Source organism: Rhamphochromis longiceps, linkage group LG19 (genome assembly GCF_057381845.1).
Source record: "Rhamphochromis longiceps isolate RC_006_pf linkage group LG19, R_longiceps_female_GT1.1, whole genome shotgun sequence".
Classification (NCBI taxonomy): domain Eukaryota; kingdom Metazoa; phylum Chordata; class Actinopteri; order Cichliformes; family Cichlidae; genus Rhamphochromis; species Rhamphochromis longiceps.
Window position 1 is genome coordinate 19,132,665 of NC_140575.1, and position 25,981 is coordinate 19,158,645.

A 25,981-nucleotide genomic window follows, 5' to 3' on the forward strand; every position below is an offset into this window, starting at 1 on the left:
ACCATATTTTACTGTAGGTAGCAGGTGTTGTTCTTGGAATGCTGTGTTCTTTTTCCTCCATGCATAACGCCCCTTGTTATGCCCAAATAACTCAATTTTAGTTTCATCAGTCCACAGCACCTTATTCCAGAATGAAGCTGGCTTGTCCAAATGTGCTTTAGCAAACCTCAAGCGGCTCTGTTTGTGCTGTGGGCGGAGAAAAGGCTTCCTCTGCATCACTCTCGCATACAGCATCTCCTTGTGTAATATGCGCCGAATGGTTGAACGATGCACAGTGACTCCATCTGCTGCAAGATGATGTTGTAGGTCTTTGGTGCTGGTCTGTGGGTTGACTCTGACTGTTCTCACCATTCGTCGCTTCTGTCTATCCAAGATTTTTCTTGGTCTGCCACTTCGAGCCTTAACTTGAACTGAGCCTGTGGTCTTCAATTTTCTCAGTATGTTCCTAACTGTGGAAACAGACGGCTTAAATCTTTGAGTCCATTTTCTGTATCCCCCCTCTAAACCATGATGGTGAACAATCTTTGTCTTCAGGTCATTTCAGAGTTGTTTTGAGACCCCCGTGTTGCTACTCTTCAGAGAAAATTAAAAGAGGAGGGAAACTTACAATTGACCCCCCTAAATACTCTTTCTCATTATTGGATTCACCTGTGTATGTAGGTCAGGGGTCGCTGAGCTTACCAAGCCAACTTGAGTTCCAATAATTAGTTGTAAAGCTTTTGGAATCAATAAAATGACAACAGTGCCCAAATTTATGCACCTGCCTGATTTTGTTTAAACAATTTTTGCACGCTTTCTGTAAATCCAATAAACTTCATTTCACTTCTCAAATATCACTGTGTGTGTCTCCTATATGATATATTTAACTGACATTTTTTATTGTAACAACCAACGATTTATACAGGAAAATAATGACTATTAACAAGGTTGCCCAAACTTTTGCATCCCACTGTACATGAGAAAACGTGCTGCCTCTGCCTCTCTATAGAGAACATGCAGGTTTCCCATCATGTCCTTCAAAGGTATAAAGACATTTCATTTATTTGGGTTTTTAGATTTTACCACTTCAAAAATAAAATTTTTTTTTTTTTTAAAAATCCACTAGAGACACAAACAGTTATGTAGTATAAGTGTCTCTGAAGATGAGCCACTGAGTACCTGAACCTGTTTGACAGGTGTGGCCTGTATACTGTATGTCCTCAGGGTGTTTGGAAAGATACTGTTAATCAGGACAATATGTGGCAGACATGCAAATAAAGAAGTGAAGGTGAAAAAGAAACTGCTGAAAAAAATGACTTAATGACCGCACTCAGTCACTGGAAGGCTAAAAGGTAACATGTGTCAGTGTCCAGATATGAACTTCTTAAATGTTTGCTCAAGTGATGCTCTCTGTTTTCTTTGTTGATACTGAGAGGAGCAAAGATCAAACAAAGGAACCCTTATCTGTATGTCTGTTCTGTTTCAGGCGATCAGACAGAGATAGGAGGGTTTATTATCATTATATGTGAGTCTGAAGTTTGTTTTAAAGGTTGAAAGATGAAAAAATTACACCAATTAGACTTTTCAAAATCACTGCTGGGCTATTTCGTGTAAAATTAACAAAATATGAATAAAGCTCCTGTGAGAGATCCTTAGAATTAGCTGGGGTGTTGTGGTAAAGTAGCTTTTACCTTCATTATATTAAGGCCACTGAAATATGGGTGTTTGTAGTATTTTTTTAACAGTATAGAGCCTTTATAACTTCAGAAACACAGGAGATAGTCACATGAAAATTTTATGACTTTTTCTAATTAAAGTTCAATATCATGGAATATGTCAGAGCTGCAGTAGTATGCCTGCATCAGTTTAATGGTGTTAAGGTACCCTGGATGTTTTGTATGTTTTCTGATCCAAAAAGAATATTTTATGCATTATAACATTCAGAAATGCAGCTTGCAGCTGTGAAGCTGAGAAACAAAATTGGTGTTCACATTTTTTATGACATGTAACCCTGTAAAAAAAAGAACATTTTCATATATCTGCACAAAGTTGTGAAAAAAAAAGTAAACCCTTTCTGCTTGCATGGGGAACTAAGAGAGCAGCAGCCAGGTGTTGCCAATCAGATATACTTAATTAGTAATCAGCAGATTTCTGGTCTGGCGTATTCAGGTGTATCTTAGCACAATGCCACAGAAGAGGATGTGCAAATTCATAATGTCGAGCCATGCAATACTCAGAGAAACTGCAAACAGCCCAAGAATACATCTCAGACTGCAGGTCTCAGTTAGCGTGTTAATGTTAAACTTTATGACAGTACAATTAGAAACAGACCGAACAAGTATGAGTTGTTTGGAAGGTTTGCAAGAGCAAGCCTCTTTTCTTCACAAAAACATGGCAGCATAGCTTAAGTTATATCTAAACAAACCACAACACTGCTGGAAAAATCTCCTTTGGACAAACAAGACCAAAGTGGAGATGTCTGGTAAAAACCAAACACAGCATATCAGCACAAACAAATTATACCAACTGTCAGCAAGCACAATGGTGGAAGGGTGATGATCTGGGCTTGTTTGACCTGAGCATGTTCGGTCGACCAATTCAACCACGAACGCTGCTGTATATCAAAGTATATAGAGGGCCAATGACACCAAGCACAACAGCAAATCCACAACAGAATGGCTGACAAAGAAATAAATTAAGGTGTTGAAATGGCCCATAGTCCAGATCTGAACCCAACTGAAGTGTTGTGACCTTAAGAGAGCTGTGAAAAAACAAATGCCCACATTAAACTGATGCAAGAAGAAGAGTAGGCCAAAATTCCCCCCAACTGATGGGAGCGACTTATAAAGCCAAACAGAAATTGATTATTTCAGTTTATTCCTATGAAAGGTGGTTCTACAAGCTTTTGAAACATGGGGTGTCCTTTGTTTTTCACGTGACTGCATCATATCAATCAAGTTCTGAAGACATTTTTCAAAGTCACTGAAAAGAGATGGCTAACTAAATGTCGCCTTGATCCCTGAACATTTCACGTGGTTAGTTCCTGCACTCGTTTCTTACTGTGATTAAGTAATGAAGGCTCAAAACGTACTAGGATGACCTGCAGCTCTGAAATTCTTAATCAAGATCAACACTGTTTGTGGGATGGTCAGATCTTACCGAGCTTGTGGTAAAAACACTACAAGTTTGTAACTTATACTGAGTATATGAGTTCAGCTTGAATGAATTTCAGGTATTGCATCAGGATCAGTCATGTACTGCTAGCCTTAGGCTTTTTTTTCCTTGAGTGTGTTTGGTTTTATGCTCGAGCAAGTACAAGTTAGGTATAAACTCAGTTTATTTTTAGGTTGCTTGACTCACACACACGTTTTTAGAGCTCTGCTTTCTGCAGTAAAAAGTAAAAAGATTTTTAGAGACATATTAAGTTTCCTAACATAACAGTTGTACTCAGAGCTGCACCAAACGATTGGCAAACCTATCCATAGCTCATTTTCTCATGGCATAACACTTGAAAGTGTGGGAAATATCTGGCTGGCTACACAGCTTTGTGCAGGCTGGCAGTGCAAGTGTTAACCTGTTTGATTTCTATACCGAAGAAATAAAATATAGTAATAAGTAGCAGAAAAAAACACCTTCATCATGTCAAAGAATGTCACTGACATTTTACATTAACACACACTTAAAATAATTATACACAAGAGCGTCCTTCTTTAAAATATTTAGGTTCACTCCAAAACAGTAATTTTCCATGTTGCAAGACAGAGTCCTCGTTTTATGTCTTTACGCTGTGCTGGCGCTTTTTCCTAGAGGTGACTGTCCTGTTACCTCCTGGAAAAATTGCAAATAAAGACCATCAGTATGCCAAAGATGCATTCAGACCCATTTTGTTTTCAGTAGTTGAGAAAGTTTATTTCAACCAGAACTGACTGCACATTTGAAACGTGTCAAAACAGGCCTACATAGGCATAGTCATGGTGTAAAAATGTGCATCAGATTTAAGGTAATTTTGTAGCAGCAGTAAAAAAAAAAACCTCCCAAAACCAGAGTCTTCTGGTTTTACAGCGAGGCAGGAGAGAAGCTCACTTTTAAACCATAGCACACCACATTTAAGACGTCTACAAATTTCATGCTTTTCTTGCCCCTGGTGCAAAGAAATAACATTGAATAACCAACACTAGAAAGAAGAAACCCCACATTAGGGGTTGTGGCTTCGATTTTAGAGCCAAGCATGCATCTCCAGAGCTGAAAAATGAAGCAACGGAGTCACATATTTTAATGAATGACAGATTAAAAAAATTCAAATGAAGTGTAAAAGTTGGGTCTGCGGTTGCTAAATAACTCACTCCAACACTAGCCCAACCACTCTCCAAATGCGGACTTTTTTTAATGCTTAAAAAATGGAAAATAAATTTTGTGCACATGGAGATGGCATAAAAATAAGGATGGGAAATTCATGTTCTGGAATACAAATCAGCTATTTCAAACACTGCCCTTTTGCAAAATTGATAGCCTGTGGGGGAGATCATTCATCAGTTTCTGTATTTTATAAAGGTTTGGGATGTATATTTAAGTCTATGGTATTGTGACAGAAAGCTTATTTAACTTGAACTTGTCATGACAATTACATCACTCTATCCATGTAAATTCCTACCAAACTGTCTGTATAAATGGATTAAATAAGTAATCTTTAACTGGATGGAATGTAGGCATAGATAGTGAGCCAAACAATGTTATAACAAAGGCCACATTAACTGTGTTTAAAGAGCTATTTTCTTTTACTTCTTCTTATTATTACTTATACACATTATTATTTAGAATTCTGGCTCTTTTTCAATGTTAACGCTGAAACCAATTGAGGACTTTTATTTTGAAGGCAAAGTGCGTGCATCTGTCATATGTAGATGGATGTAGTAAAACCTGAAGAATCTGATCCCATTCAGAAATTCTAAAACTAAGACATTAACTGTTTATTTCTATTTTATTTAGCTTGTTTTGCAAGTGCACGGTGTGGTTTTAATTAATGGTTAATTGTTATTTTTTAGCATAATTTTGAATTGAATTGAATCAATTTTCTTTTACTTAGTTTACTATAATAACTGTCGGAACAAGCTGACTTCACGACTGTGAATTGTACCACATTCAGAGTCCAAAGCAACCGGAACAGAAAGGCCCTGGGTTTGAATCTTCTAGGTGTTTTGGTGCTTACCACAATACAATGTATGAGGTATCTATTGGCATTGCCACAAGTAGGACAATGAAAACAGGAAATGCCAATGAAATTGACATTAAATACATAAAATAAAATACATAATAACCTGACACTGAATAAAACCATCTGTGTGAGGACCTGGGCCTGCAGGCGACCCTGAAAATCGTAGCCAGACTTTTTCTACACCAATTTTCCACACTAATTTCCTGTGGGGCCCCTTCCTCCCTTGCTCTTGGCCACCCTGTTACAAAAAAAGACGAAAAAAAACGTGGAAACGCCCCTGCTCTGGTGATCTCTTAAAAATTTTCATTCTTTTTGACTGAAGCTTCTGCGATTTAAAGAGGTTTGGATGTGTAAACGGTGTTCAGGAGTGCACCTGTAGGAAAAGAAAACAGGGAAAGAAGGAAGCGGATTTCAGAGTGGTTCACTCGTGGGCGGTGCTCGGTCCCGTTGTTCTTCATTTGCAGTCTGCTGCTCTCAGCGCTCAGTTTACCACTGGTTGCGCACGTGGACACATTACTACTCCTGCAGCTCCACGCGCGCGCACGCTCAACGAGCTTTTTGAAGCGCTTTTTTAAAGCTTTCCCTGTCCGGAGCCCGATGCTGTCAGCTGGTCTTTCTGGGAAACTTTTGGTAAACTTGCAGAGTATGAGCTCTGCATAGTTTCGGTTCCTGCTCTTATCTGCCCCCCTCCCTCTGTCTTTTTCCCCCGTCCCGCGCGCTCTCCGAGCCTTTGTGCAGAAGTATGGTAGATAAAGGTCCCTTGTTGACCTCTGCCATCATTTTTTACCTGTCCATCGGGGCAGCCATTTTTCAGGTGCTAGAGGAGCCCAACTGGAACCAGGCTGTAAAGCAGTACAATGCCCAGAAGGACAAAATATTGGAGAAATATCCGTGCTTGTCCGGGGGGGATTTGGACAGAATATTGGAGGTATGGACATCTTCATTCAAACGTTTCATTCTGTGTTTCACAGCTGCATGAAGATAACTTCCTGTTTAGTTTTACTGGAAGGCACTGGACACTTGAGTGTTTATTGAGCCCCAGCTGGTTTGTAAGCTTTTACGACACAAACCTCCTGGCCTGATTAACCAGCTGCTGTCAGACTGGCTCGCGCAGTTTCACTAATATATAAATTCACTACTAAACGGTGCCTATTTTTAGTCCTTTATAAATCATAAAGCAACAAATTTCCACGAGAAATTGATGCAGGGAAAAAGCTTAGCAGGAGAGATAACTTAGCTTTAACTGTTTACATGCCCCCAATCTTAAAATTTACAGGACCAGAACTCATGTAATAATTATCATCAAACCGTCTTATTATCTTTGCTGGCGTCCTGTTGTCCATGCCTAATGATTAGGATAATTATTTTATTACTTGTAAACGTGACAGTGTATCTAAAGCAGTGATTATGTGGGTGTGGATGTCCTAATCTGTGACCTCAGATCTTAAAATCTGCAGTACTTGTTGTTCCATTTACTTTCTTGCCACAGTGGCAGTTTCTTTACCAAAAAACCGGGGCCACTGACCTCTGTGGTTTCCCCCGTCAGCATGGAATGACCACAATATGTCAACAATCATGTAATTTTTTTGTTTGTTTGCCCCACGCAATGCTGTTTGTTCATTTACTTTGACTGTCAGAGCTTTATGACCTTTTGGTTTCCATTTGTTGAATCTGAACTTGGAGGGAAGTCCTACACTGGAGAAGAAGAGTGCTGAAACAAACTGTTTGGCCCGTATTTGCAGTTTTCTAGCTTCCTTGAATCAGCCAAAGATCCAACTTCATCGATTAAAATGGATTTTTCATTAATTGCATTTGGGCCCCCCAAAACTGGGAATAACCCATGCTGGCTCAGCATGGGTTATAAGACTGAACTTGTGCTCCTCATGAGAACAGCAAGGCAGCTGGGCAGGGGTTGATGGTGAGCTGAAGCCACCAACTGACACCTTTTCTTGGCATGCAATGCTCCCAGCGTTAGAAGTCCTTCCAAAGGATCACCTGCAGAAACGCACTTCTTCTAGAAGGATCTTGAAGACCAAAGCTTCTCCTTTTGTCATCTTGACACTTTAGATGAGCTAAACTGTGAATGAATTTGTGCTGTGTGAAAATGAATGCTCAAAGTATGTTTTATCATCATTACATGCTTTATCACAATCCATAGCAGTCATATTTGGGACATATTCAGGCTACTTGTGGCACTTTCAGCTCTGTTTCAGTGCAGGAAAGGGGTGGAAGGGCCTGACGCATCCTGAGTGCCAACACACCCAACAAGTGGCCGATATAATCTCTCAGATTATTTCAGAGTTGGGAGCATCAATAAAGGCCACAGAATACTCCCATATTTGGGCCAGGCATTCATTGTTTTCTGGGACGCATCAGAGAAAGGAGAGAAGCCTCACCATCTGCCAGAGGTGAAAATTTAGATGGTATCTGGGTCCTGTTTCTCACATTTTGCACTTGGAACATGTCTCAACCTGTTTCTACCCCCCCCCCCCCCCTTCCAGTATTGGGGGGATTCTCCCCCCCCTCTCCTCCTTCTGCTTCTTTGTGGGCAGTTGAAAGAGTCTCAAACAGCCAAAACCCCTGAAGCGGCCAAATCTGCATATGAATGTAGTTGAGAATAATATGGCTGAGAGATTTTGGCAGTTTCCCTTTCAGCAGCAGCTGCTGCTATAAATCAGCTGAGAGTGAGAAGTTTATTTGGTGTTAGTAGCTGCTCAGCTGCAGCAGAAATGACTCCTGCTTCTGTTTTCTCTCTGAAGTCTTAGGCAACATGGTGTGTGTGTGTGGGTGGGGGGTCACATTGACATGTTCCCCCAGCTGCGCAGACAGTTGTTCTCCTCTTGTGGTATTATGTTTTCTCTGTTGCTGTTTGCTGAAACACCTGCTGCAAAAGCATTACAGTCATTTTAATAACAAGATTTTTTTTAAGAAGCAGATTCTATTAGATTTCCACTTTGGAAACTCTGCCCAGCTCGTTAACGATTAAATCAAATGTAAGCAAGCTTAACGAGAGACTGTAACACTATTGTAAAAGTTCTGTTTTATTAACAAGGAGTTTTACTATTAACTGCAGGAGCCTTGAAGTGGTCACAGTTTGCAGATTGGATTTTATGGCCCATCAAAGTTGGCTCTTGAGAGGCTGCTAAAAGTTCAGCGGGGGGGGGTGAACATTATCTCTCCCACAAAAACGACTGAAGTTTCCTGAAAGCAGTAGCTGTTATAAGAGAAGTGGAAGCAGCGTGCTTTCTGTTACAGCCCAGAATAAACAAGAGGAGGAGGAGCTGAAATTTACACATGCAGGTAAAAAGTGTTCTGAGCTGCATTTGCAGCAAGTGGTGTTTTATTTGCTCGGGTTTGGTTTTTATCTTTAAGCAATTATGGCACAAATAGAAGCACATTTTGTTGTATTCTTCATCACCACTATACACTAATCTAGTAAGAGAAAAGATGTACAATTTCCATGTGTAGCCCTGAGGCCTGTGTACACAATATTAAATAAGTGTTAAAGTTTTTAAAAAGTGTGATGCATATTCTTGGTCTGCAAAATGAATCCAGTGCCGTAATGTGGTCAATCAGCATTCTTCTTAATGGCCACCCAGGGGGTAACGTACGGGTGTAAACAAAAATCATATTGTACAAAAGTCTGAGAAAATTAGCTAAATGAATCTACAGGCTTGCAAGTTTGAAGTCTTATGCAATACGATGTGATATTAATTTTAGATCACATTATCGTCAAGAGGATGTGATTTATGACAGTGCTAACTTGAGATTGACAGTTTGCTACCATATGAATATCTTTTAGTTTGCCAGGCAGGTTCACACCTTACTTGTCACCCTCAGCTCGATGTTTCAAAACCTGCCTTCTCAAACCAGTCGGTTACATCTCAGTGGCTATATCCATCTTTTATGTACAGTCTGCAGATTTTAACCAGTTACGTCATCATTATCCTGCCTATCATATACACTGAGATGGCTTCTCGATCACTTCAAACTGTACTATGTAGCACAACAGGTAACAATTTTAGGCCTTTTCTTTTTAGCCTTCTGAAAAAAAAATCAAGAAGTCAGCCATTTTTAAGGTATGTGACATCTCTTGGAAGAAAATTTATCTTGAGATGAAATCATCCAGACTGGAACGGCTTTGGTGTTAAGTCATGTTTTTAGAAGTCTTTCATTACTCAGAAGCCCCTAAATAGTTTGGTAAGAAGTACAGCTCAGTTGTTACTCCCATTGGCATGAGTAAAATAAACTGACGCTATAAATCTGACTCCCCACAATCCCCCCCCCCCCCCAAAAAAAAGAAGGGGGAAAAAAAAACACTCCACTCAAACTCTGTGTGGTTAGAATTCTGCAGTAAAATGACTTTAAATGATCTTGGAAAAAGGTGTCCACTTCCTGAAAATGCAAGTGAATTACAGGATTTTTGTTTGTTTCAAATGACTGGCTCCAGACAAACATACAAATTGTAGTGCTTGTATCCTCTGATTATCTGCTGCGTTGCCAGGTTAACCTTCAGTCTAAGGTGGGATTATGCTCTGTTGTAAACATGGAAAACTGCAGATAACCAGACCAGTGGTCACTCTTTGAAGTCCACTTGAAGAATGCATGTGTAGTTGGTGCTTTAAAGTGCAGTCTCTCCATGGATGAGTCCGAGTTTTAAAAGAAACTGGCAGGCACACAGCCATCCACACTAGCAAATTCACTAACATATATTTTAAGATTTAAGTATTTTTGAGTCTCTGATGGAAAGTGTTTTTGTTTTTGTTTTTTGTTTTTTTTGTTTTTTTTTTTCTCTTTTTCTTGCTAAGAAAATTGGTATTTTTAGTTTGGGGGGGTGTGTCTTTTTTTTTTTTTTTTTTTTGAACTTTTAAAGAAAGAAATTTGAGTCTGAACAAGACGTTTTTAGCGCTTTCACGTAGGACGATATACGTTGTCTTGATACAAAAAGAGTTCTTAGTCAAAGCTGTGTCCCAGATCTCACACAGGCACTTTTATTAACATACAGTGTAGATGTACATGAAAAAAATTACTCAGAAATAAATTATCAGCATTTATTAAATAATAATGCTCCATAAATAAAATAATGTTTTTGTGCATAACAAAAAACTCATAACTGTGCAGTTAAATCTAAACTAAAAGACGCTGAGCATAATAACAAAGACCGATTTCGCAGCTGCTCTGTTCCCAAGTTCTACTGTGTGACTGACAGCCTTGAGTTTGAAATCCTCTTTGCAACCATGTCTCTTACAGGTGCCATTTGTGGTCCGTTTATGCACACAATACAGTAATATTACGTTGAAGCACAGTACGTATCACTCCGCGAGGCTCCTGACTACGATAGCCGTAATGCTCCGACAATCCATCAAGTGGTGCGACTTCGCAGCTTACCAAAGTCGTACTAAAACATTTTTTGACAGATTGCTGAGCACCACATAAAATCGGTTCGAGGTCAGTAAGCACAACCAGAATTCATACATAAGGCTCGCTGTCGATTTTTGAGAAAATGAAAGGATTTTAGGCCTTGCAGCCCCCGTGTGTGGGAGAGACAAAAGTAGACGAAAGAGAAGCAAACTTGCGTCTCCACAAGTATAATTATGACGTAACATAGACTATCGATTTAAACTATATTGTTATATCTCAAATAAAAATATAAAGATATATTTAAAAACTCGATATATCGCCCAGTCCTGCTTTCACGCGTTTGGCAAGAAATTCAAAAGAAGCAGAAAAGAGAAGTGGCTCTCTGTTTTTGGGGACAGCTTATTTTGTCATGTGCCTGGAAATGTTGTCCACCGGTCACTGACTTGTGATAACCAAGACTTGGTTCCTCATTTTGGAAAGTGAAGAAATCACAGGGTGCGGCCCTGTAAGTTTCTGTAGGGTGTCGGTGACTCCCTTTAGGTGCTCTTCAAAACTCATACATTAGTCTCCAGGAGGTTAAACTGAGCTGAGTCCCAATTAAAGCCAGGATTGTTCTCCATCATGGGTGAGCACATGATTAGTTGTAGACACTGATCTAAAGGAGCCTTGAGTCTTAAATATTTGTACATTTTCAAGTGTGACATAAAGTTGGTAGTTGTTTGCGCTGACTAACATTAGGGCCAAAAATATGGAGTCCGGACTCATTCAAAAACAAAATCAAAACATGTGATTATCTAGTGCTCTAACAAATACAGTATTCATTCTCTAATGAAGCACAGCATCATAACATCTCGTGGAAATGGGATCTGTTTGTTTGTGTACATGGACAGAGGTGCCAGTGGGACCAAATTTTTTTTTTTTTTTTTTTTTTTTTTTTTTTTTTAAACTTTGGCCATGTTTAATATGAAAACCTGCCGTTTCACCAGGATATCTGAAAGAAAATGTGGGCAAGCAGAGTAGTTCAACAGAAATTTGTACATTAAGGTTTGAGGGTTGTGTTGTGCAGTAATAGCATGGGGAAACCCTGCTGAAGCAAGGATTAAATAATCTGTAGCGTTTATCCAGATAACGGCACATACTATACAGTGTCTGTACATGCTGATTCAGCATTTAGGTCAGTGCAGCCTCTCTCCAGATAAGGCCTGTTTCCTCTGAACCTTCAGTGAGCCTGGTTTAATTTACTTAAATACTAATAAACTCAATAAATTGGATAATAAAGAACGCACTGTGGTGTCAGTAAAGCAAGCCTGCTTCATGTGATGGTAACAACCTAATTCAAAGCAACCACTCACAAATCTTGATTTCACCATCTTGGATATAAAAATCTTTTCACTTTTACTGGCTTACAATTTTATTCCCCTTTTTATACATTCATTAAATCCATGAAAAAGATGGATAGTCCTTTTTTTCCTTTACTGTTACTTCATTTATCCTAAAAAAGTTTGAAGACGTTGTTGTTGTTTTTCCTCATGCTTGGATCTTTGGTTGCAGTACCGTACATGCAGTCAGATGTCAGTACTGTTACTCAGATGCATTGTTTGCAGCTTATCTGCCTCTTCCTCAGGAATAAATACATAATGAGACAGAAGAGCTTCAGTTTCTTCATTAATTGCAGCTCAGAAAGGGCTTTTGTACACTGCTGTTTGCTTCTGTTGTACTGAAAGTGGAAAAACACAGAAGAGCTGGAGTGGCATGTTGAGCTGCCGCTGTCCTGATAACAGTTTGTCATTGTGGAGGGTTTTTTTTTTTTTTTTTTTTCTTAACTGTTATTTTTGTTATCTATGTCCTGCAGCAGAGTGGTAAACCTTCAGTTAGTTATACAGAAATGAAAGGAGCTTTTAGTAGAGGAGTGAACTGTGTTCTGTCATGCGATGTATGTGTGATGAGTGTTAGTGTTGGGCTGGGTTGTTTGTTTTTACTTTTTTTTTTTGTGACACAGTGGTGTAATTTGAAATATTTAAAGATTTCATCTCTGTCTTTTCAGTGGACAAGATTGTAGCTCTGAATTACAAACAAAAAAAATGGCACACTGAAAACGTGAGACACAGAATTATGCTCTTCTCTAATTTTGGTGAAACAGATAATTGGTCCGGGAACTTTACGTGAGAGACACAAATGGTAATGTTAGTTATTTGTATATTGTGACGTAAAACGATGCACTCTAATGCTTTCAATAGTTCTGTCATTAAAGTCAAGGTGTGGTTGCTCATTACAGAAAGCGCTTGTTTGCATATAACTGGGCTACTTTCAGTTGAAATGGAGTTGAATACAGACTTATTACATCCATCAGCTCAAGATGCATTAACATAAAGCTGCATTTCTTTTTCTTTTCTTTTATTGAGGTGGAGTTGTTTCACTCCTTCTTTTGGGTGTTCAGGGGGCTGGATTAGGATGGTCCATGGGCTGATTCTGGGCCATGGGTTTTTGTTTGTTTGTTTGTTATGTGAAAACTGTTCTGGCAAGGGGTGGATTTTTTTTTTTTGATTTTTTTTAATTTATTTTCCTCTCTCTCTCATTTTGTGAATGAGGCAGTGGGGAGAGCGGTCGCACACAGATCTCCATTTGGAAGATTTGAAGATATTGCCCAACTCCACAGTAGTTAAATTTGTTTGTTCTTTCTCTAATTAATAAGCAGTCTTTGATTCCGACCTAACTAAAAGTGTGCCATTCAGAATTCCTCACATAAAACTTTATCATGATAGAGAGGCGTTAAAGCATGTTAAACCTGCTTAAAGTTACAAGCATCTTGCTGTCATTAATGTTATAGTCCAGTAATGCAGTGAAGTCTTTGTGTGGTTCATTTTATTGAAAGCAGCATTTTATTCATTTTCCCTCATTTAATTTGTCATGTGCTCTGTGTGCAAATTGGGGAAAATGTAGTTTGCTTAACAAGATTTGCCAAATTTCTTTTTATTTTACCCTTTTTTTTTCTTTTTTTTAATTTGTGCATTTAGAGATAAACGTTTTATAAATAAACTTTACATTCTGTGATCACTTTATTTGCAAAATAAGCTGCCCCGTGGGAGTTTAATCTGTGTGGTTTAGCTACTATTTGGACAGTGGCAGACATGTGATGAAGCCAGTTTAACAGCTTCCTCCTGAGCTTGTTTGGTCCCGTTTTGACACAAACACACTTTTGTGCTTTTTGCTCATTCCTCATGCTCATTAGTGACCTGAGGTGGCCTCTGGCTGACCTTTTAACCTTTCACGGACTTTTAGCTCTGCAGAGCTTGTTCGAGAGAAAGTTTAGTTGTGGAAACACAAGAAATTTGAAGACTTGCATTTTCAGTCTGCTTTAATTTTAGATGTCATCACATTTTCTATTTGACTGACATACACCGGAGGTATGTGGTACTTGCTTCCATGCGTCAGCCTTTGCTGTGCTCATTCCATTCAGGTGAATCAGTAGCTTTATATGTGCTAAACTTGAGCCATGTATATCTGCCAGACAGACTATGAACATCCTCAGATCTTCTGTATAATGCGAGAATGAGGTGAAGAGTTCACATCAGTTTCAGAGTAATGAACGAATCGCTTATTATTTATTGCTTCATCTTGAGATTAAATATCCACCATGATTTCCAGAAAGTTAGCTGTGTTATTAGAAATGCCATCACTCTGCATTAAAGCAGCCCAAGCTATCAAAGTCTGACAAAGAACAAAAACCAGACAGGTTTTTCAGGTCTAAAAAGTGCATTGCTCAGATTAGAGCTGTGTTTGCGCATATTAGATTCTTGGAGAGTCGTCGTCATCATCTAGAAGATGACACGTTATATCTGTATCTAGAATTTATAAGGTTAAAGAGACCTTTGTTGATCAGCTGAATAGGTGCATTTTTTTTAATACACTCTATGACACAGCCTTTGAAAAGATTAGTGAGTAGTACTGTGGAACAAAGCACCTATGTGGGAGTCTCTGTTACACTTTCTAACATGATTCACATGCCTGGTAAGCTAGCTAATACCATGTGTTTTTCCCATCTGTTCATTTAGAGGCTGCAAAGCATCCTTCATCTTATTCAGGTTCCTCAGCTTGCTGGTTTCGGTGCCACCTGTTTTGTTCATCGAGAGAGGAGATCTGTACATAGATCTCTCCACCCTGGCAGCTTGCGTAATAGCTTTTTAACATGTGTTAAAACTTTCTAGTTTTTTTTTGCCGACAGTGCAGCGATTGGGGATATGTTGCACAAGCATGGATGTGCAATGCATGCAAGAATTCAAAATCCTCAAACTTTTAGGGATCCTTTGATTGTGGGGGAAAAAGCGGACAAAAGTGAAAGAAAAATGGATCGCACTGTAGTCGCACGCGAGTGTAGGTGTACAGCTCTCCACTCAAGGTCAGCAAAATAAAAAGGATGATGGAATTAGCATATTTTTATACGTGCCCAAAAAAAGGCTGACCGTAGACTTGACCAAACATTGTTTATATCCAGCCAATTAGCCTGTTTATCTGTGACACATATTCTAAAAATCCTCTTAGATCCTAAACTCTTTTTCCTACCTCTAACCAAGAGGAGTCTGATACAATTAGGGATGGGTATCGTTTAGGTTTTATCCGATACCGGTGCCAAATCGGTACTTTTGAAACTGTGCCGGTGCTTAAACGGTGCTCGAACCGGTGCTTAAAGAATGGAGAACACAAACTTTGTCCAAAAACCTCCCATGTTCAGCTGTTTTGTTTTGTTTTTGTAAAAAGATAACAATGTTAGCCTTTTCTGCAGCTATGGGGCATATATGGTATCACTCTTGGCTGGAAGAAGTGCTTAAACAATGGGGAAAAAAAAACACAAACTTTGTCCAAAAACCTCTCATGTTCAGCTGTTTCCCACTTTTTCTTTGGTCATTTTAGCCTTTTTGTCCAGGGTGAAGGGAGTATCTGCCATCAAACAAGAGGACAGCCGCATGTAGCTATGATGATGTTTGCTAGTTCACCTTACATGCATTAATGTAATAACGTGGTTAGCCTACTCAACGTAAATTACACACGAACAACATTTAGCTACTCACACAGAGAAGAACGGCTGCTGCTGCATCATCATCCTCATCATTTCTGCTACACTGGCAGGGCTAGGGGCCAGGACTCTATTCTTCGGGTTTTTGGGGGATGTTGCTCCGGGTCCGATAACTGGCAACCCACCCAACGTGCACAGTGTGAGGTCTCGCAGCAAGCTATCAAATACGGCGCATTTCTCGGCTTTTAAAAAAAAAAACCGCTATGCGTCGCCAGGTGTTTCATCAGTTTCGAGGTGTTACCTCCTTTGACAGTATCACAGTATCAGCTTAAAGCACTTGTTGCAGGCTGCTGAGTTTGCATCTTTTGCTGTGAAGTACAACCAGACTTTTGACCGCTTCGCCTTGGACATTTTTAATCTGTAGCTCTGCTCTAACTGAACGTACGTACCTGGCCCCGCCTACTATCCTGGGAAACGTAAAATGATTGGCTAGAAGTGTATCACAGCTCAGGAAAAAAAAGCACCGAAATAAAGCACCGAAATGTGCGCTGCTTTTCGGTCTGGTTACTACCGTTTATGTCAGAACCGGTGCCATCATGGCACCGGACACCGGTACCCATCCCTAGATACAATACTACATTTTCTTTCTTTTATGCAGGTAGATTATTCTCTAAGTTAGATGCTTGCTCTGATCATCTGGTACATGCAGTTGCAGTTCCTGTAATCAGTTTTATGCAAGCAAAATTTAAGCCTCAACATGGCCAATAAGTAGTTTACCTCATGCATATAAATGTAAGCAGTCATTAGATGTGCTGGGTTGCTGGGAGGATTGGCAAAAGTGCGTAAGCGAACAGCAAACGACTGAGGTTTTTCCTCTTTAATTTCTAGTCATGGATTGAAAACAAACTTGGTCATCACCGCTGTCATCCTAAAGCCCAACAGTCCAACTGTGTTGTTTCAGAAGACAAAAGACTGGCCTCCCCTTGTTCTGGTAATTACAGAGGAGAACTGTAACAGGCCTGTTATTATTAGAGAACCAAGCATCTTTCAGGACTTGAGGGCTTATGTGAATTTTGCCAACGCCTGCACATTTCCCCCCTTTTCAGCCCTCGGGGAGAGAGAGCGTGGGGTAGTGCATTGTCCCGGCACACATGGTTGGGTGTTTGCTAATTCCCAGGAGGAAAAATTCAGTTTTTGTTGTGGTTGCGGATGGACACGTATGGTTGGGGATGATTGATTAAGCGCCTTTTGCCTCATCATCTGGATTTCAAAATGTCATTGAAAGAGTTGGCTGACATATTCCACACATAACTTGGTTAAACCGGGTTTTTGGGTCTTGGGAAAAGGAAAAACAGTCCAACAAAAGAACTGCTTTCAAACTACCTGATCTTTTTAATGCTGCATAATCATGCGATTATGAAATGGGTGTTTAGGTTTGCAGTGCTTGCCTTCCTGTTTCTCTACCAAAGTAAGCAAAGGCTTAGACTTAGAAGCCCTCAGGTTAAAGATGAGTCTCAAGGGTGCCAGAGTGACGTTTCAGCTCATCAGTAGTACTCTAGATACTGTCAGCATATCACAGGAAGGATGTGCTAGAAGAAACGCAGGTTGCACAGGATGCACTTCCTGCGTTCTTGTACTGAGCTCGGTGGACTGTTTTCTAAATGCTAGTTGATCGCACCCATCTGTTGTTCTATCTTTAATTCTCTCTAAGACAAAGTCCAGCCTTTTCTCATGCACAGTCTATGTTTATTGTCCCCAGGTGGTGTCAGATGCTGCAGGCCAAGGGGTCACAATAACAGGCAATAAGACTTTCAATAACTGGAACTGGCCAAATGCCGTTATCTTTGCCGCTACAGTTATTACCACCATCGGTAAGTTCTTCTGGATGTTTGACAGCTGGATTTATAAAACGGATGCAGGATCACTTTAGAGCTGGGCTCTTGGTGGTTTTTATATTTTAAATGTCTTTATATTTACACTCAAATTTAATCTTAAAGGAGCACCGTGTAAACTTAGAGGACAGTTATTAATGACACCAGATCGTGCTCGTTTGTATCAGTCAAAGCGATGAGATATACAGTCTGTCCTGTTTGTAGTGTATGTCATGCAACCACTTAGAGACTGAGCCGAGTATCAGCATATTGACGGCAGAGTTTACTTGGACATTGTGAAGCTACTGATCTCAGATGGTTTTGTGATTATGTAGCCAAGTAACAGATTGATGGGTAACAGTTTGCTGTAGAAAGCCAGTTTTAGTTGCTTTTCTTTGTTTTGTGCCATTACGTGATTTCTAAAATCAGTACTGTAGAGTTAAATATTGAAGTAATTTGGCAAACTAGTCAACTAGTGTTTCCACTCGGATATGCTTTTTCTTTTGCTGGTGATATCGTGAGCCAGCAAGCTTTTGGTGACTGGAAAATGGGCAGCTGAGTTGGTAGGGCAGATGCTAGCTAACATTTTAGCAAAATCTATGTTTTTAGTGTTGTCCTTTTAAGGACTTCGTGTTGTCCCGGGAGCTGAATGTTTGTTCGCATTTGTGATTAGTGAAGTGTTGCTCACTGTTGAAGCTGTAAGTGGAAGAGACACTTGGGAACAAACCTAAAAGCTTCACATCCTTTGGATTCCATTACACAGAATTTAGTCCAAAAGCTCTTGAAGGCAACAGAGCAACTTACAATCCATTCAGATGTGAACAGTAAAATTGTTTATTGCTTGAAAGTAACATTACATCATGCATTTTTATACGTTTCAACAGTGTGCTTATCTTCAAATTGTAAGAGATGCTCAAGTGGCGTCTTGGAGTCTTTTATAACTTGCTTACCTCTAATGTAGGACTCTCAAATCCTCTTAAATTATCTTTGCATGTTGCATTAAATGGCCTCTTGTTTTCTGATTATACAACGCAGGACATTTCAGGCAGTAGTCAGGAACCAATAGGTTGTCCAAATGTAAGCATGCTGTTAGGAATGATAATAAAAGTAAATTCAAAGATAAATCAGAAAAACAAATTATTTACAAATTAGCCAACAGGAGTATCAGATGTTGTAACTCTGACGGTAGTCAGTCCGCATAGTTTTGCAGATTTGATCATGAGCCACTTATTTGTATAATACAATGGAGGTTGTTTTGGGGTTTTTTTTTTGTTTGTTTGTTTGTTTTTTACCCCCCCCTCTCTCTCTCTCTCTCTTAAGGCTATGGGAACATTTCTCCGAAAACATCAGCAGGACGTGTGTTTTGCATCTTCTATGGCCTGTTTGGTGTGCCTTTGTGTCTTACCTGGATCAGTGAACTGGGGAAGTTTTTTGGCGGTAGAGCCAAGCACCTGGGCCTATTTTTAACCAAAAAAGGCCTATCACTGGTATGCTGATACTCCTTTTTTTTTTTTTTTTTTTTTTTTTTTCCCTCACTCCCTTCTTTAATTTCTTTGAAAAGTACTTTAATCTGTTGTTCAGCTGAAGTAACTTTTTTTTTTCTTCCCTCCAGAGGAAATCTCAGTTTACCTGCACGGCTATCTTTCTTCTTTGGGGTGTCCTGATCCATTTAGTCCTCCCGCCTTTAGTCTTCATGTCTCAGGAGGGTTGGAGTTACATTGATGGCTTGTACTTCTCATTTGTTACCTTGACCACAATTGGATTTGGAGACATGGTGGCAGGTAAGCTGGCTTCTAAAATTTAGACAGTTAAGTTAGTATAGTAAAAGGTGCCTCTTGATGACCTTGAACTTCAATGCAAATCACTCACACTGTTCTTTGTCCATGCAGGTGTGGATCCAAACAAACAATATCCACCTCTGTATCGTTACTTTGTGGAGGTTTGGATTTATCTAGGCTTGGCCTGGCTTTCTTTGTTCTTTAACTGGAAAGTTCGGATGGTGATTGAAGCCCACAAAGCCCTGAAGAAACGCCGCAAGCTGCGCAAGCTATCTCTCGAAGAGCTCCGCCACTACAAAGAGTCTAACAAAGTTTCCCCTACTTCGCCTCCCACTCTGAATGATGTCAACATTTTCAGCTTCTTGTCCAAGAAGAAGGAAGGCTACAATGACCTGATTAAACAGATTGGCAACAAAAAAGATGGCAGCAAAACGGTCTGTAACTCTAAAGAGATCGGTCGCTCGAAGAGTTGCACCGATGCTCCTATGTTTAACGGCCATACCATCCTCAGCCTGGACCGCTCGCCACGTCAAAAGAGGCGCTATAGCTTTAGTGACTGCGTCACTGTTGCATTTTCTAAGTCTAAGAACTACCTCCTGGGCTCAGACAATGGTTTACTGCTAAAGGAAGATCAGGTGGAGGGTGACCTAGAACTAAACCATGATCAAATGTTTGAGAACCAGCTTGACAAGGATGTGAATCTGGAGAATGGAGGAGAGAGAGAATGTGTATCAGTCGGTCACAGGGCGTGGGACTCCAAGGAGTACCATTCTCTAATGTTCCAAAATGCCAACATCACCTTTATCGACGAGGAGAACTTCCTCAGCAATAACTCTGAGGAGCTCGAGGACGACGACGACGATTCTAAAGCAAAACTCTCCATCACCACGTGCGACGAAAACATTGAGACGAACTCCAAGGAGGAGCAAAGCTCCGAGTCCGAAGGATCTGTCTTCACGAGTGACGGTTCAGAACACAGCCACTCGTACGAGAAACTGGTAGAGGAATATGCAAAGGAGGAAAACACAGACTCCTGACACGTGAAGGCAACACACGTGAAGCATTGTAATGTGAAGTGTTTGAGAGGAAAGTTGCATTGCACTTTGAAGGGGTCTGATCATGAGAAGTCAAGATCAAATTTAAAATCAAACTCTTGAGCACGTGTTCTTTGTCTTGCTGAATCTGAACTGCAAAGTACGTGACACATAACCCCAGGAGTATTTAACGACTGATCTGTTTCTTTGTTTTATACGGTTTGGAAAAACTATAAGCAACATTTTGTCATGTCCAAAGAAGCAAGTATTTCTTTGTTTTGTTTTTTTTCTACTTTCACATGGGATTTCTTCTGATTTCCTGTATTTTCATGTATTTATAATCACCATATTGGTGTTTTGTTTTGGTTTTTAATATATTTATTCAAATGAAGGAAAGGGTAGCTTTTATTCAGTGGCTACGTGGGTTTATGTTTCCCGTTGCACAATTCCACCAAGTGAGGATAGACCAAAGTTCATCCCAGTGCACATTGTTCTTTATATAATCTGAGCCAAGCATGTCTTAAAAAAAATGAAGGGCCAAATCTTATTGCTGTGTCTGAGATTTCAATTTATTTTGACTGTAAGAAACAGATATGACTGTACTCTGCTACACATGCGTCCTAGAACAAACGTCTTTGTGAACAGACTCCAAACTTGTGAAGTTGTGGGGCGGTGTTGTGGTTTTGTGCACATCTGTTCGATGCCTCCTTAGGCATTTGCTTCCTAAAGTTGGTATTTTGACTTGGGATGGCGCTGCCTGACTGGAACAAGCCTTTAACAGTAAAAACATTCCTCCTTACCACTCTTACACGATTTTTATTTGCCATGTAAATATTGGCTGAAGGCCCGTCAGTAGCCTCAAACATGGCTCGGGCTTGGGACGCGGCCTTGCTACTCATGTTTGCCTTCGGGGGGCTCGCACTGCCGTTAATGATTGAAGTGCCGCTTGTGAAAGGGAGCCAAGGTTAACTCGGAGCAGATCGATCCTCTTTGACGCATGTTTCAGCCGTGCCTGCACAGGCCTGTCAGTTGTTGATGTCTGATGCGTCTCAGCCTTAATTATTTCTGCCTTTTTTGCACGTGAACTGGCACACAAACTTGAAACAGTATTACTCCGAATGGTAAAATGGCAGAGATCCAGTGCCACAAAGGGCTACTTTAAATCTAAAGCCAACTAAATTTAGTAAAGTTCATTAAAAACTCATAAAATACACATTAAAACGTTTTGTTTTGTTTTCCTCATGTAAACATGAAAACTGCCTTGCAGGTGACCGCCATCACCTGAAATGGCTTTAAATCCACTGTGAAGCAGTAGATGAACATCACTGTAACATCTGTTGAATGTGACTCACTGAAAAGTTCTTTCACACTGGGTGAAAGAAGATGAGGAAATAAGTTCTGCTTCCTCTCTTGTGTTTCATCAGAGCCACTTTTTATTTTTCTTTCTTTTCACATTTTCTGAGATGTGTTAGTGCAGCATTGGTGTGTGTGTGTGTGTGTGTGTGTGTGTGTGTGTGGACTGAATTTCTAGCAAAAAATGATTACTTAAGAACAAGTTAGGTAGATTTAGGGCCATTGTTCATTGTTTCCTTCCTAATGTTGCTCCATGGTGTAATAAAACTCCATTATACTCGTCTGTAAGTTTCTTTTTGTTATGATTAAGTTATTCATGTTTTTGTGTAAATTTTGTATATGAGTTCTGAACAAAACTGTATATTTCGTTAAAAATAAACACTGAATGAAATCTTGAGGTTTGTTTTTTTGTTTTTGTTTTTTGTTTTTTTTTGTTTTTTTTTCCCCCTCCATTTATTGGACTGGTAATGCATTGATGTCTTTTCCAGTGGTGGAGGTATGAGGTAGCTCTTAGTTCATGGTTGGCTGTGGCCATGCATCATATAACTGAAAGAGGGAGGGGGGGGGGCATTTTGGTGCAGATATTTTAAGTTTTTGAATGTAACTTTGCACTGCCCTTTGTTTTGAAGGGCATTTCCTCTGCGCAGGTAGTAATACACAGTTCAAATTATGCTACATTTGTAAACCCTATTTTCACAAATAAGGAAAAACAGTTGGATACACCAAATATCCTTTCCATCACTAGCTGCATTCCAAATGTTGTAGTCATGGGTGGTTTAGGGGATTAAATAGTCCTGTATTTTTTGTGTATGCTGCCCAAAAATGACCACAAATCTATCCTGGTCACCCCACTGTGTGTGTTTGTTTGTTTTTTTTTGGGGGGGGGGGGGTTTCCTGCTCATATCATGAAATGATCTCAGATGGTTTCCTCACGTCTTCATGTCTCAGCTCTTGAGTCATGCCACAATAGACGAACGGTGTTTTAAAAACTGTGCTGTTGTAAAATTTTGGCAACCATAACATGCAGGTTATGGTTGTATAGCTAAAAATAAAAGTGCTTTGTTCTTGGTAACACTTGCTCGACTAAATGTACTTCAGAGGGCAAGTTACTTAAAAAAAAAAAATAATTACCCCTATGTATTTATGAGAGAAGTTGAAATTTTGGATTAATGTTCTTTTATACTTCAGCAAGCCATGCTAATTGCCAGATGAGTTCCACAGTATTCCCACTTCCATGAATGACAAAATTAAACTGGATGGTGAATCCTCAATGAATTGAATGCTTCCATGTTTGCAGACAATAAATTCCAGGGATGGCATCATTTCAATGATGAGTGACCGTGTAATCTGCCATTTCCCATTTTGTAACAATTTCATACCAGTTGTAGCTCAAGCCTAAATATAAACTGGTCAGAGATCTAAAGCATTTGGTGTTGCATGCTGCAAAATTTGGACATTTAAACACGCAAGTCTGGGCATTGACTCACTTTTGGAGCCAGCCTCAAGTGGCCGTTAGAGGGAAAAGTCCAGCTTTTGGCATTGTGCACCCATTATAGCTTTCTTCTTCTTCTGTTATTTATCTATGCTAGGAGCAAAAAAATGGATTGCAAACATGTTTTTAACACCATCTTTGCTATGCAGCCCCAGAAGTTGTGTAGCACACATAGACTATCCATTAAAGTGGGCATAATTTGTTTTTCCTTCTCAACACCTAATTTATGGAGTGAGTCAAGGACACTCACTAGTTCCAACCATTTTCTGTTCTATCTTATGATAGTGAGAGCCAGTCGATCAGAAGAAAGTTGGCTTAAAATACTAAACTAAGGATTCAATAAAATTATGAGATAAATAATACTAAATTGATAATTTACTTTGAGTTGTGAATCTTGCAAAGCTACTCTGGAAATGAGCAGAATGACTTCCTTTTAAACTGAATCCATATTGGAATGCATCTTAAGTATCCTTCAAAGGTTTAATGATACTTTCATTTCATCTTCTACAGTCTGTCCTTTATTATAAGAACGTAACACTTCAAGTTACATTTACAGTATTAAACATACTGTAATTGTGTTATTTCCCCCCTTTTTTTGGAAACACTAATTCAGTCTGTACAGGGTCATGGTCATGCTGGCAGACAACAAGTAAACACAGACACAGCAGCTAAAAGCAATAAAAGCAGCTATGATAATGACACTCAGTTTATTCATAAGGGTGGAGCCAGGCTGCTGACATCTGATCTGCTAAAAGAACATAAGGTTAATGTTTGCTTGACAACCAGTTTTTGTTGGCACAGTCGCCCACAGAAACTATGATCGTCTTCCACTTACAAGAAATCTGCTCAGAGAGCCTCCAAAAAGTTGTAGAAAAGGCTTAAAACGGACAGCGGCTGATATTTTTAATCTCTATTTAAAACTTTTTTTCTTTTTCTTTTGTTGCGTCTCCGTTTGAAGGTGTGTGAAAATGGTGTAAGATGAACATCATGTAGTTGGGGGAAATTAATAAAACAGCACACTGACACTGAGCAATAGTGGAGCAGTGGTTAGAACTGTTGCATCATATTAACAAGGTCATGGGTTCAAATCCACCATCTCAGAGGTTATAACAGGGGGTTTTACTCAGAAGTGAGAATAATGAGTTTCTTAACTGTTGTTATGTCCACTGACCTTTTAGCCTCTTCTTAGAAGAGAGCTGCTCTCCCTCCCTCCCTCTCTGTTCCAGGTTACCACACCCGTTTGCCACAGCAGAGCAGCATCAAGATCATTTGTGGAAAAGTACATATAGCTCTAGCAACAAGTGCTTCGCCCTCTCTTTTAACCATTAAGTGCTGGGAAGTGTTGCGTTAGTCCTGTCTAGCTTCAGTTGTTATTGAAGATTAAGGTGGCAAATTTGTGGGACGTAGTTTGTTTCTCCTGTTTTGTGGCCAGCCATGCAGTGTGCCCCCTATACTTCACGGATAAGGGAGGGGTCGTAACACCTGTCTTTCTCACTTGATGGGAGAAAATGTTGCAAGTGGCACCAAGTGTAATTACATAGTTAATGAAATCACTGAAATAATACTCATCGTTCAAACACTTAGATAAACTATTAACGTGAGAACAGATTATTATTCATACATATCTGCTACACTGTAGAGTTACTGCATGAGCTGTGATAGATTTCCCGTATCTGTCGTTTGGGTAGCGGAGCCGAAACACAATTTAAAGATCCGAAAGTGCTCACACTTTGAATATGAGCCGATGCTGAGCACTGATGATTCTCACTGAACCGAACTAAAAGGAGAGCTCAGCATGAAAACGTGCTGAGCGTGGCAGAAACACAAACGTCTCCTATTACAGTGCGGTTGAAGCAAAACTTAAATCATCACTCTGCAACTTCGTCAAAACGACTCAGTCTGAGTTTTTTGAATCAATTTCTTAAGTGGTCAGTTCAATTAAAATCAACAAAGTCTTAAAACAAATGTTGCCACCTCTAAATAAGCACATTTTCTATGCAATAACTCTTGCATATCTAACTCACAGAAGTATACGGGGGTGGCTTGAAATGTTCCACTTTTTCATTCAAACTTTGAGTATTTTTGAGCCTTAGATTCTTGTTTTATCTTGGTTTATTCTGTGGATACTTTCATATCAAGAAAACAAATTCAAAGTCAAATTAAAACAAAGGGGAATATAAGTACCATCTGCGTAAATGCTTACACTCCCTGTGCCATATGTAACAAACTATTAAATATCTCAAATCTAAACTTTTACATATTATATAGCTACTATACCCAAACAAGAGTAGGTAAAAGTTTACCACTTCTAGAGATCTAGTCCTTTATAAGTTAATAAGTACATGATTTATCCATATGAAAAAGGTCAGGACAGAAAAAAAAGATTTCAATCGCTTTAAAAATCAGGGAGAAAAAAAGTCTTACACTCACTCCAATCGTCACCATAAATCGAAGCATCAAAATAATGGGCTATAACATAAACATTAAACAGCAATGATGTATAATGGCTGTGAGATGGAGTAACAGAAACAAGCTTTGGTGCTCTGGATGTTCGATCCAGTTTCTGATATGCACTGAAGGAAGATTCAAAAAGTGCATTTCAAGGGTCACATCACCATATGAGATGGGCTGCTGGTTAAAACAGGTTCTATCATATGAAAGGCCTCATTTTTACCTACAGTTTGTTACCCGGCTATCCTCCAGTTGTGATTCCATTCTAAAATAGGCATCGTTTAACACTTGCAAATAAAGCTGTGAAATGGAGAAACATCATCACTCCTCCTGTGTTTAGACATATTCATTAAGAAAATCAATTAATGTCATTTATTCAATGATCCATTTGTTCTCTTTTCTTTGCCCTCACCCTCCAATCAGTTGTTATAGATGGCTG

The 25,981-nt window shown here is 39.5% G+C and overlaps 1 protein-coding gene across 1 annotated transcript; it reads left to right on the plus strand.

Annotated features, from left to right (window-relative positions):
- Nucleotides 1-5,635: 5,635 nt before the first annotated feature.
- On the plus strand, nt 5,636-21,980 carry LOC146646542 (potassium channel subfamily K member 5-like). The gene is made up of 5 exons (XM_085390966.1): nt 5,636-6,119; nt 17,323-17,434; nt 18,755-18,921; nt 19,047-19,215; nt 19,324-21,980. Exons 1-5 carry the CDS (start codon nt 5,934-5,936, stop codon nt 20,247-20,249), a joined length of 1,560 nt encoding a protein of 519 aa, XP_085247092.1. The 5' UTR covers nt 5,636-5,933; the 3' UTR covers nt 20,250-21,980.
- Nucleotides 21,981-25,981: the final 4,001 nt, after the last annotated feature.

What these genes read in the sequence shown, in the direction of transcription:
- LOC146646542 (XM_085390966.1), top strand. Translation starts at nt 5,934, where the DNA reads ATGGTAGATAAAGGTCCCTTGTTGACCTCTGCCATCATTTTTTACCTG. An exon ending in ATTTGGACAGAATATTGGAG is followed by an intron (nt 6,120 to 17,322) that starts GTATGGACATCT and finishes TATTGTCCCCAG; the next exon opens with GTGGTGTCAGATGCTGCAGG. An exon ending in CCAAAAAAGGCCTATCACTG is followed by an intron (nt 18,922 to 19,046) that starts GTATGCTGATAC and finishes TCTTCCCTCCAG; the next exon opens with AGGAAATCTCAGTTTACCTG.